At 36.3% G+C, this 10,588-nt stretch overlaps 2 protein-coding genes across 6 annotated transcripts; one reads left to right on the top strand and one right to left on the bottom strand.

Moving 5' to 3' along the window:
* The first annotated feature begins 213 nt into the window (after positions 1 to 213).
* hnrnpd (heterogeneous nuclear ribonucleoprotein D) lies at positions 214 to 6,515 on the top strand. Of its 5 annotated transcripts, none has more exons than XR_013207145.1 (9): positions 214 to 582; positions 1,139 to 1,307; positions 1,450 to 1,611; positions 1,727 to 1,858; positions 2,687 to 2,783; positions 3,977 to 4,120; positions 4,765 to 4,859; positions 5,185 to 5,267; positions 6,029 to 6,515. XR_013207145.1 is itself a non-coding variant. In XM_077243278.1 (8 exons), exons 1-7 carry the CDS (start codon positions 416 to 418, stop codon positions 4,830 to 4,832), a joined length of 939 nt encoding a protein of 312 aa, XP_077099393.1. In that variant the 5' UTR covers positions 214 to 415; the 3' UTR covers positions 4,833 to 4,859; positions 6,029 to 6,515. The 5 variants fall into 5 exon arrangements, 3 of the variants coding, with proteins under 3 accessions (XP_077099393.1, XP_077099391.1, XP_077099392.1); XR_013207144.1 differs by having other exon boundaries at positions 3,977 to 4,132; XM_077243278.1 differs by lacking the exon at positions 5,185 to 5,267.
* Positions 6,332 to 9,912, bottom strand: LOC143750315 (vesicle-associated membrane protein 8). The gene is made up of 3 exons (XM_077243279.1): positions 9,772 to 9,912; positions 8,161 to 8,322; positions 6,332 to 7,979 (listed from the first exon to the last, which is right to left on the bottom strand). Exons 1-3 carry the CDS (start codon positions 9,772 to 9,774, stop codon positions 7,836 to 7,838), a joined length of 309 nt encoding a protein of 102 aa, XP_077099394.1. The 5' UTR covers positions 9,775 to 9,912; the 3' UTR covers positions 6,332 to 7,835.
* Between the last annotated feature and the right edge of the window lie 676 nt (positions 9,913 to 10,588).

The following is a 10,588-nucleotide window of genomic DNA, read 5'->3' as shown; positions in this document are numbered from 1 at the left end:
TTTTGTTGTGCTGTTTTCATTTTCTCTTGAGTTATACACTACCTGTAATACATACCTGCGTTATAACAAAAAATAAATATTAACTGTTAACATCGTTGGGGGTGTACAGACTAAATTATATACATATCAGAGGTTTATAGTAAGCGGGATCTATAATTCCTATAAAAAAATGCAACCATTATGTGTAAGAGTTACGTCGCGATTCTGAGTGACGTCATTATTTCAACTTCCGTTTCGCCGCCATTTTGTGAATGGACGCCGTTGCCATCGACATCCCGAAAAGAGACTAAAATAAACGCGATTCTGAGCCCAATTAACACGATTTACAGTCATTTCGGTTCAGTTACAACCTTAGACGTTTTCGTCAAAAGAACACGACCTGATTGCGCGCAGTTTCGCCGAGAATTGAACAAAGATGTCGGAGGAGCAGAATCTGGGCGAAGACTCGATGGTGATGAAGATGGAGGATGATGATGGAGAGGGTTTGGGAGAAGAGCAGATGCCGGGCGCTGATGAAGAGGGCGGGCAGGGGGAGGCGGAGGGCTCCAAGATAGATGCCAGCAAGAACGAAGAGGATGAAGGGTGAGTAAACGCCATGGAGAGAGACCGCAGTAAATAAACCTCAATTTAGACATTTCCTTATACTAATATTCGTTCAATCAATATTGTAAGTCTATTCGACTTTACGTAACGCGTTTCGTTCAAACAAGTACAAAATTCAGCTTATTTTTTGTTTGTGCATCAATATATTCATTTTTCTTGGTAGGCCAAACTTACATGACGTGAATATACATCTGCCGGGTATAATTGTGAATATTCATTAGTCGCGTGCGCATATTCATGAGTTTGCAGCTGTTCGTTAGCTTTCCGAACTCATTTGCTTTTCAAATGTACGTTCGTCAAATGTCAAAAGCGTCTTTTCAAAAGAGAAACTCAATAAACTTGGTGTTTGTGTTCACAGTGTGTTATCACGTTATATTGTATACTATTATTTCATAAATACATGACTACATGCCACAGTAAGGCTTGAAACATAATCAAGCTGTATTTGACCTTGGTTTTTAGCCGATTTATGATTTCTGTAACTCACCTTAATACATGGAGCCACCATGTTCTCACTGCAGTGTTTTGTTTTCAGGAAAATGTTTGTTGGGGGCTTGAGTTGGGACACAACTAAGAAAGACCTGAAGGATTACTTCAGCAAATATGGAGAGGTGGTCGACTGCACCCTGAAACTGGATCCTTTGACAGGCCGGTCCAGAGGATTTGGCTTTGTTCTGTTTAAAGAAGCTGACAGTGTGGAAAAGGTATCTTTGCCGATAGTTTTGTGTGTGTGTGCATGTGCTTGTTATCATTATGCTATCAGTTGAGCAGCTTAAGCTTCGTTTCAGTTATGCTGCTGTGACAACCTTGATCAAATCAAAGTCTGATATCTTATCCTTGACAAAGGTGATCACGCAAAAGGAGCACAAACTGAATGGAAAAGTGATTGATCCTAAGAAAGCAAAGGCCATGAAGTCTAAAGAGCCTGTGAAGAAGATATTTGTGGGAGGTCTTTCCCCAGATACTCCAGAAGAAAAGATCCGAGAGTACTTTGATGGCTATGGAGAGGTATGGAGAATTGTAAAAATTATATATATATATATGTATGTATGTGTGTGTGTGTGTATATATATATATGTATAAATATAATATAATTTGAATTTCTTCTATATATTTTCCCTAGGTGGATTCCATTGAGCTGCCAATGGAGAATAAAACAAATAAAAGACGAGGTTTTTGTTTCATTACATTTAAAGAGGAGGAACCAGTAAAGAAAATTATGGAGAAGAAATACCACAACATCGGTTTAAGTAAGGTAAAGTCTTAAATATCCTAATGTGCATGATTCGATCATTTGACATTAAAGTGTCATTAAACATAAATATTACATGGCTTCGTTATTCTAAAACATAATCTAATTTAAATGTGTTTCCCAATAGTTTTGTATCATAGATAAAAATTAATGAAAACAAAGTGAAGAATTTGTTTTGTACAAATTTATTAAAATCTACAGTGCCCTGCACATGATATGCAGGAAAAACAGATATTGTGGCCACAAATTAAGAATTTGTTCCCACAACTAAATAATTCGTGCCCATATTTTTTAAAATTATTTATCAGTTTGTTCACTTGTGTTAATTAAAGGGGTCATATGATGCTATTTTAAAATGCATTATTTTGTTTATTGGGTATAATAGAGTAGACTAACATGCTTTAATGTTCAAAAAACATTACCCACGTTTTTCACATACTGTACATCATTACAGCACCTCTATTACCAGTCTGTCTGAAATGCGCTGATTTCTACTAAGCTCCTCCTCCTGAAAAGCTTAGAGTGCTCTGATTGGCCAGCTGACCCAGTGCATTGTGATTGGCTGAACACCTCAGGCGTGTGTCGGAAATGTAACGACCCTTACCATAATCAGACTTCTGAAGCAGTTATAAACACAGTTAATAATGCCGTCAGCTTTACCGTATCAGGGCATATTCTGACGTTGTTGTTCTATTCTCTCAGGTTCAGGAAGCTGTACGTTTGTTTCTTGTTGTGGTGAAATGTTCTTGATGGCCTTTGTGAGACTGATCATGAGTGTAATGGCTCTTTCTGTTGGTGAGGTGTAATATGACTGTGTGTGTGTGTGTGCAGTGTGAGATCAAGGTGGCCATGTCTAAGGAGCAGTACCAGCAGCAGCAGCAGTGGGGCGGGAGAGGAGGATACCCCTCCAGGTCCAGAGGGAGAGGAGGTGCGCTCGTCTATGAACACTACAACTAACACACAACATGATCCCTTGATAAAGCGCAGACTGTAGATTGCGTAATTCAGAGTGTAGGAATTGGTCGAAATGGCGTCAGAAATTGAATTGGATGGATGTTAAAATGTAATAATAGAAAAATGGATTTAAAGAAATTCAACATGCCTTGAGGAACGACAAAACATAATTATATAATTAATTTGGACTAATGATATGTTGGATAAAAGTTTTTATTAGATACACTAAACTAAGTACAATTGAGTGCAACAGTCTGGTTCTGAAAGTACAAAAAGACGTATAAACCTTCAAATACAGCTCTACTGTGAGCTACGAGGTTGTTAATCAATGCTATTTGCTTCTGTTGAAGTCGTCAGTTCACATTATTTCAATTTATTTTTAAAATAATAATTTAACAGTGAAATTCTTGGTGAAAAACTACATTACCCATGATGCTGTACAGAAAATTACACCAATCAGTGTCGAAACTAGCAAAACTGAGTCAAAAGATATGGTTAGCTCCGCAAACTCCCATGAAACACTGCAAATTATTTATATATAAATAAGTAGTTTTTGCTTCTCCATCGTTTTTAATTGGATTGTAGTTCTTTCCCTTAGTAAAGCTGTTGAGTTCACAGTCTTGCACCTTTGTATTTTTGTCCTATTTTCAAATACTTCAAATTAAAGTTTGTAAGATTGTGATTATCCTCGTAGCTGATTGGCTTGGTTCATGGCTTACAAAGCTTTAAAGAAAACTTTTTTTAAATCCTTATGGGAGAGATGAATGGAAAAAAATCCTTCTGGAACCAGCGCCACTGCAAAAGTGGGCAGGAAATGTTGCATTCTATAACATGGTCAATTAACACATCCATTCAGATTTTTCTGTGCAAAAAAAAAAGTCTGCGAAAATAAGTGTTCTTCCAATATGATCCATAAATAATTCATTTAATACAATGAAGAGCAGAAAGAGAAATGTGGCAACATTATCAATATTACTGGAAATCAATTTGTAACCAGCTTGACCAAATTTCATTCCATTTAAATTTTTATGTTCTAATTCAAAATGTGAATTTCATGTTCTGGATTATGTTTGAAATCCCAAATCCACATTCATCCTGAATTCCTTCTGTTATTATGCAGTTGCGGTCTCTTTATTAATAGTGCCATACGTTTGGTTTCTGCTACAGGTCCCAATCAGAATTGGAACCAGGGATACGGAAACTACTGGAATCAAGGTTATGGAAATTACGGGAACTATGGCTACAACAATCAAGGCTATGGTGGATACGGGGGCTATGATTACACGGGTTACAACAACTACTACGGATATGGTGACTACAGCAGTATGTAATACTGTTTGTGAACGCACAGATGACAAAACTAAGGATATATTGTATCGTGGATTGTCGGTACTCGACCCGGACTATGACAATTGTGCACTAAATTATCTGAGCAGAATGCACATGCTTGTATGATACATGCCTTACGCTTTGAGAGAAAACTCTAGAACGTTTGCTGCAGTTGCTTTTTGTCTTACAGGGAAGGAAGGCTCTCGCTTGCACAAAGCTACATTGTACATATGTATTATAATAACTATGGTGCTAAATTTAGAAAGGGATGTCTTTAGCTTCAAAACACATTTGTCAAAGTGCCTTTGAATCCATTGGAGAGTAACTGAACGTGTAAATCTGTAGGCCATGCAAAAAAACAACCACTGGACAGTGGCTTGTTTTTTAGAAGAAAATAAACAGTTTTCAAACATTCACCCATTTACTCCACAAATTTTTGTCTCTCACCATATTTTCAGAATACAGTATTTTCAGTGCGATTAACGTAAGTATGTCGCAAGCATCACAAAATTGGCTCTGAAACCCGAATTATGTTTTCTAAGAAGTGTCTTTCTCAGAGATCTTCTCGAGCGAGCTTACGCCACCAACACATTTGCGTTGTTTCTGTTTTGTGCTCCCAACTCTAGATCAGCAGAGCGGCTACGGCAAATCCCCGAGGCGAGGCGGCCATCAAAACACGTACAAGCCGTATTAACCTTTAAACGCCAGCTGAAACGTGCAGGTATGTGCTTGCGTTGCTCACGCCGACGCATCTTTAGCTTTCTAAATCATCACCATTTGATCTTTTTTGTAATGTACATTGCTTAATTTTTGTTTTTCTCTAAAGTTTCACAGCACCCTGAAGTGCTTTACAGTAGTGGTAACATAGAGACTTTTGGCAGTAATGTAACAGCTGGCTTTTGGCTGGCCATTTTGTAACTGTAAAAAGTAACAGGTACAGTACTGCTAAATGGGAAAATACCAGAAAATATGGAATTACAAGGAAAGAAAACCGAAGAATGTTGTCTTCTCCTAACTCTGACATATACCTTGTTTGTACCTGCCAGCGGGGACTTCCTTGCAGGCCATGAGCTGACTTCCCGATTGTCTCAGGGTACGAGAGGCGTACGCTCTCGAATGCTCCCATTTGGTATGGTCTTCCAACATCCTGTATACCAATTGTAAAAAAAAAAAAAAAAAAAGCAAAAACAACAGCAGCTACAGCAACAAAAAAACATAAAAAGGACACGTCAAGCTTTTGTCTTCTCTTTTGTTTTCCTCTTAAAACGTCTTGGGATTGGTTTTATCTAATGGTATATTATAATTTAATGCCATTTTTTACAGGCACCATCAAGTAATGGTAAAATATGACGAGAGCCGGAATAAAATTAACTGTTGACTTTTTGAAGGATAAGGCTTTCTCTGGACTTTCCAGGGTTAATTATGCACTGTAATGCTTGCTCTTCTTTATTTGTAGCTCGTGTAGCTGTAATTCCCTGTAGTCCATGAGCTACAAGCCGGGTTGTACTCGGATGCCGCCACTGCGCCGGAGAAGTGCTTTTTTAATATTTGTATTGTGTGATTTTTCTACTGACAGCGGTGGAAAAAGCTTCACCTTGTAAACCGTGTTAATTTCATCTAACAAATTCTCTTTTTTTTAACCTTTTGAGATCTTGGAAAAGTCGTATTGTTTATATGAGAACTTATGCTTGTAATGCTTTCCTTTTGTGTTTTAATTTCCATCAATTCAAGGTTTTGCATTAAAATGTTATGAGCGTTTTAATTTCACAACTATTATTCTATTTCAAAGTCACGGCTTGTCGTCTTATTGACATTAATTGGGATTCCTTATCATTTTAAGAGTTTGTGTTTTTCATAAGCATGATTAATATTCTGTTCTTTGTTTTTCAGACGGAAGGGCGAATTGAAAGTCACCCCCGAGAGGAGAAAACAAGAGGGTTAAATATGGAGTCGATCAACACGTTACTACACTTTGGTCGCCAGTTCAAATCTGAAATTACTTTCAAGGACACGCGATAAAGTTTCAAGTGTTATTTCAATTGATATTCATCCTGAATTATTTTATTTTTGTGTTTTTGTTGTTCTAATCTAGAGCTTGTGAAAGTTTATAATGATGTTCCCTGCTGTGTAGCTCTTATACTTTTCTGTGTTGAGTACAGTGAACCATAGAGAGCCCAAATCATTTAGAAACTATTTGTATACAAGTCCATTAATTTATTGCTTACAAATGCGTACAGAGTGTACGCCATTTAACATTCATTTCATATTGCAGTATTTTGCTACAGAGTCATGTAAACCATTGAAAAATACAACAAAATAAAGTGTATGAACCTTAAGCCTGTTATTTCTTTAGAGATTAAAGTAATAGTTCACCCAAGAATGAAGATTGTCATCATTTATTTGCCTTTGTCATGTCAAACCCATGTGTTTTTCTCAAGAGGTGAATCCTTGCTGCTGTTTTCAGTGTAATAAAAGTGAAAGGTGCTGGAGTCCAGCTCTAAAATCACAAAGAAGCATCATAAAAGTAGTCCGTATGACGTGTGTGTGTTATTTCAAGTCCTCTGAAGAAATATTGAAAAAGCACACGAGTAATGTAGACTATACTTTTATGGTGCTCATTTTTGGAGTTTAACAGTAAATTGAAAATATAAATCTCTATTATTATTGTTTCCAGGATGAAAGTAATTTAACTTTTGGGTGAATTGTTACTTTCAATAGTTCATTCTGTCATGTAATGGTTTTTTTTTTACAATACAAGTTCATGTCAATCAGTATTTCCTATATAACGCATTAGTTTTGTCCCAAGTGATGCACTATGTACTTAGGTTATTTTGTCATCTGTCAATCATAGTCTGATAGCCCCTCCCCCTCCACATAATTAAAGCCTGTCAGCTGAGAACATAAAGTGTCCAACATTCCACACTTTTCATTTAATGATCATCAATGTTTTCAAGTGCACACATTCTATTTAGAATTTTCAGTGTGAACACGCTAATCATGATATTTATACTGCAAAATGACATGGAATAGTGCATATGTACGCCAATTGGGACGCACCTGATTTCAGTATAGGTTATACGTCCTCTTGACAAAGACACTGACTGATACATGGTACGGGTTTGAGTTTAAACGTTTAGATATTGGGAAAAAAACTCAAAACTAAACTCAGTCGAGAACATGTACTTGTCTAAGTATAAAATCAGTGTCATGAGTACATGGTGATTTCACAGTAGTTAAAGCATGCAGAAACATTCCAGGAATCATTCGAGTCATATAACAAGTTTAAGTTTACAGCCTTTAAGCCATACTGAAGATTTGAAGGTCTACTGGAGGTGTGCAGGTTTTTAAATAAAATATAAATTGAAATAGTTGTTGATGTCTTTGGGATAAACATGTCAAGCACAGTGGTGAGTCTCAAAGTGAATCTAATAATACATCCTAAAATATTTTCCAGTTTGTATTTAGTCCAATAACAATATTATAATACCCTAAAAAACAATGCACGTGTATCGAAGCCCCGACACATTTGTCCCAGATTTAAATAGAATATAATGGGAAATGTCATTATCACAAAAATAGCAATTTATCTATACATAAATCCATGTAGTTACATAGTTACTTATCCAGTTCATAGGAAAAAATTTCATTAATAAAAATTATTGAAATGCGTCATTTTCTGCAATGAAACTGCTTGTGTTTATGTGGGAATCACACCTGTTGCAAACAAAATGATTAACACGATGATGGCAAGCACTACCACACCAATTATAATCATCATCTTGGTGTTTCTCCACCACATCTTCCTGGCAACACGTGTGGACGTCTTTTGAAATGAGTCGGCCTAGGCAAGACAAGATCATTACAGAAATAATTATCAACAACAACAAAATGTTTTATGACTGGTTTGATCAACTAACATCATAATTAATTCACCGATGTTCTGTTGAGGTCTTATAAAAGATCACCATTACAAGAAATGTATATATTGGTATGATTTTAGCCCTTGGGTCTCAAGGCTTTACCGTAGCTTGTAGATCATCTGTTTTTCCGATCAGGTCGTCTAACCGCTCTCCTCTCTCCAAAACTTTGTTGATGTTGTCTTTGAGAATCACTTTAACGTCATTGACTTGCTCCTGAACTTGATTGAATTTGCTAGGCGCTGGTGGTTCGGTGTTGTAGTCAGCCTACATTATAAAGAGAAAAAACCAGAGTAAACCGCTGGGCCAAACATGACAATACTCTCAACTGTACAACAGGGTCAGAAATGACCCCGCGCTTGGGCCGGAACTCCCCCGGATGTGTAGAACCTTTCAGGGGTTCCCATCATTTTATTAATTGTGTTTTAATTCATTTTTAATTTGTATAAAACTTTATGACTTAAACAGCATGTAAACATACTTTATCACTAGAAAAAATGTAAATAACCTGTCGAATATGGAAGTATTATGCAATTATTAAAGATGTTTCTCCTTATAGAACCTTTTTGGTATTAAACAGGATGTTGATCCAGGAACATGTTTTCCTTGTTGAACCCCACTGAATCTTTTTTTTTCTAAGAGTGTTATCTTGCATTTGATCTGTTTCATAATATTCTAGCAAACCTAATTTCAGAACCTTGATGTCAATTTTGAAAACGACACCAAACACGGTCATCACTTTCACATCGATCATAGCTTTAACAAAACCTTGGTTCAAATAACTCATTTATCATGAAATGTGTAAAAACATCACTGTTAAAGGACGAGTAGAGGAAATACTACAGATACAGAGATTCAACAATAAACAAAGCAATATAACTTGCTACCAAAAAAAACCCCGGTCAAAATCCACATCCAGGGATAATGTCATCCAGTTGGTTCATGTTCCATCATGGCAATCAGAGTAAGTGGATCTTTCATGATCTAAACATTACATTGTTTGCCAGTTTCCAGAAAACTGAACTTTAAGTGTAAAGCAACAGTTTCATCAATTACAGCATTCAAATCAATTGGGGTTTTTAAAAAAAAAGTGAGTTATGAATTTTGAAAGATGACAAGGTTCAGATATTAGTGTGATAGATGGATATATTGCATTTTTAATCAGAAAAGCAAAGCAGTTGGATTTATTGGTTTGACAGCCTTTGTTTGAAACGTTTGAAAGAAAGAGACAGACAGACATGACTAATTTGATAGAGGATCAAGTGATTTCATCAAATTCAAGTAGTGTAGTAAAGAGCTTGTTTTAAAAAAAAGAGATTACTTTGATAAACATCAGCCAACATAATACTGTACTAAGAAAGTAATAATATTATGAATTAGACGGAATATCATTAGTGTTTCATGTAGGATTTTTTGTTTCTGTTTTTTTGTTTCATGTAAGATTTCCTTCGCCGTAGACTTCCTGACTCACAACTGAATTCAGTCCAAAGATCTGGATGTAGTCAGTCGTCACATAATGACAATGTCGTCATATTCTGTCAACTGTAAAACACTTCAATATTCAACTTCATGTGTTAATTATCTTTAATGTCATACTTGTTTATATGTTCCTTTCAACACACACATCATCTCAACAGGTTGGTCAAACCCTTGAACAAATAACCATTTAAATAAACATTTAACTAACAAACAGCCGAGGCTTTCTATTGCGCTTACCATTCTGGTGCTTCTGTGAAACTTCCTCAAACGTTCAACTGTCACTGCTGAGGGTTTTCAACAGTTCAGGCTAAGCTTGCAATCATAGCTTAAAGGGTACGACTTCTAGAGGAAACTTCTCAGTCTCGTGAGCTACAACACAAGTACAAAAGAACAGGATGAAACATTACTGAACTCATTTGCAAACAGAGCTTCCCCTCCCAGACAGATTGTACATTAACCAGCACGACACTTCCTGCTGGCCCCTCCCCCTCTGCACGATGACCACGCCCACTGCTGAATGGCCACTCCCCTTCACCACACTGGCCACGCCCACCGTCTGCTGCCAAGCCTCTAGTCTGCTGCTTTTCATCAGGTCTGGTTACTAAAGTATAGTGCAGAGTTTTCTATGGCTGATTTTGGGCAGTGAGTTTCATTTGTACAAATAGCCTACATTTGAATGTATTCAAATATCTTATGGTCCACCTAGCTCATCATCATCACTATGTTTCTCAACCCTCTGCTGGTCTTCAGTCACTTTAGACTGACACATTTTTGAAAATATGATTTGAAAAGACTAAATGGTCCTAAAAAACAGTCACACTCCTCGTGGTCAAAAAAATGACCGTTATAAAAATGAATGGGAAATAGAAAAACAGAAAAGAAAGAAAAAAAGCACACAGCAATGAAGGGGTTAATTTAAAAATAATTAAAAAAATATTAATCATAATTTTCAGAGGAAATAAATGGATAAAATGGATCATTATTACCATAATAATTCCATAAAATATTAAAAAATATATTATTGAACAGAAATATATTACATTTATTTAACTGA

The sequence above is a fragment of the Siphateles boraxobius genome, unplaced genomic scaffold, assembly GCF_051911475.1.
Source record: "Siphateles boraxobius isolate OS27281-9 unplaced genomic scaffold, OSU_SipBor_1 25, whole genome shotgun sequence".
NCBI classification, from domain to species: domain Eukaryota; kingdom Metazoa; phylum Chordata; class Actinopteri; order Cypriniformes; family Leuciscidae; genus Siphateles; species Siphateles boraxobius.
This window is presented reverse-complemented; position numbering and strand designations above follow the sequence as displayed.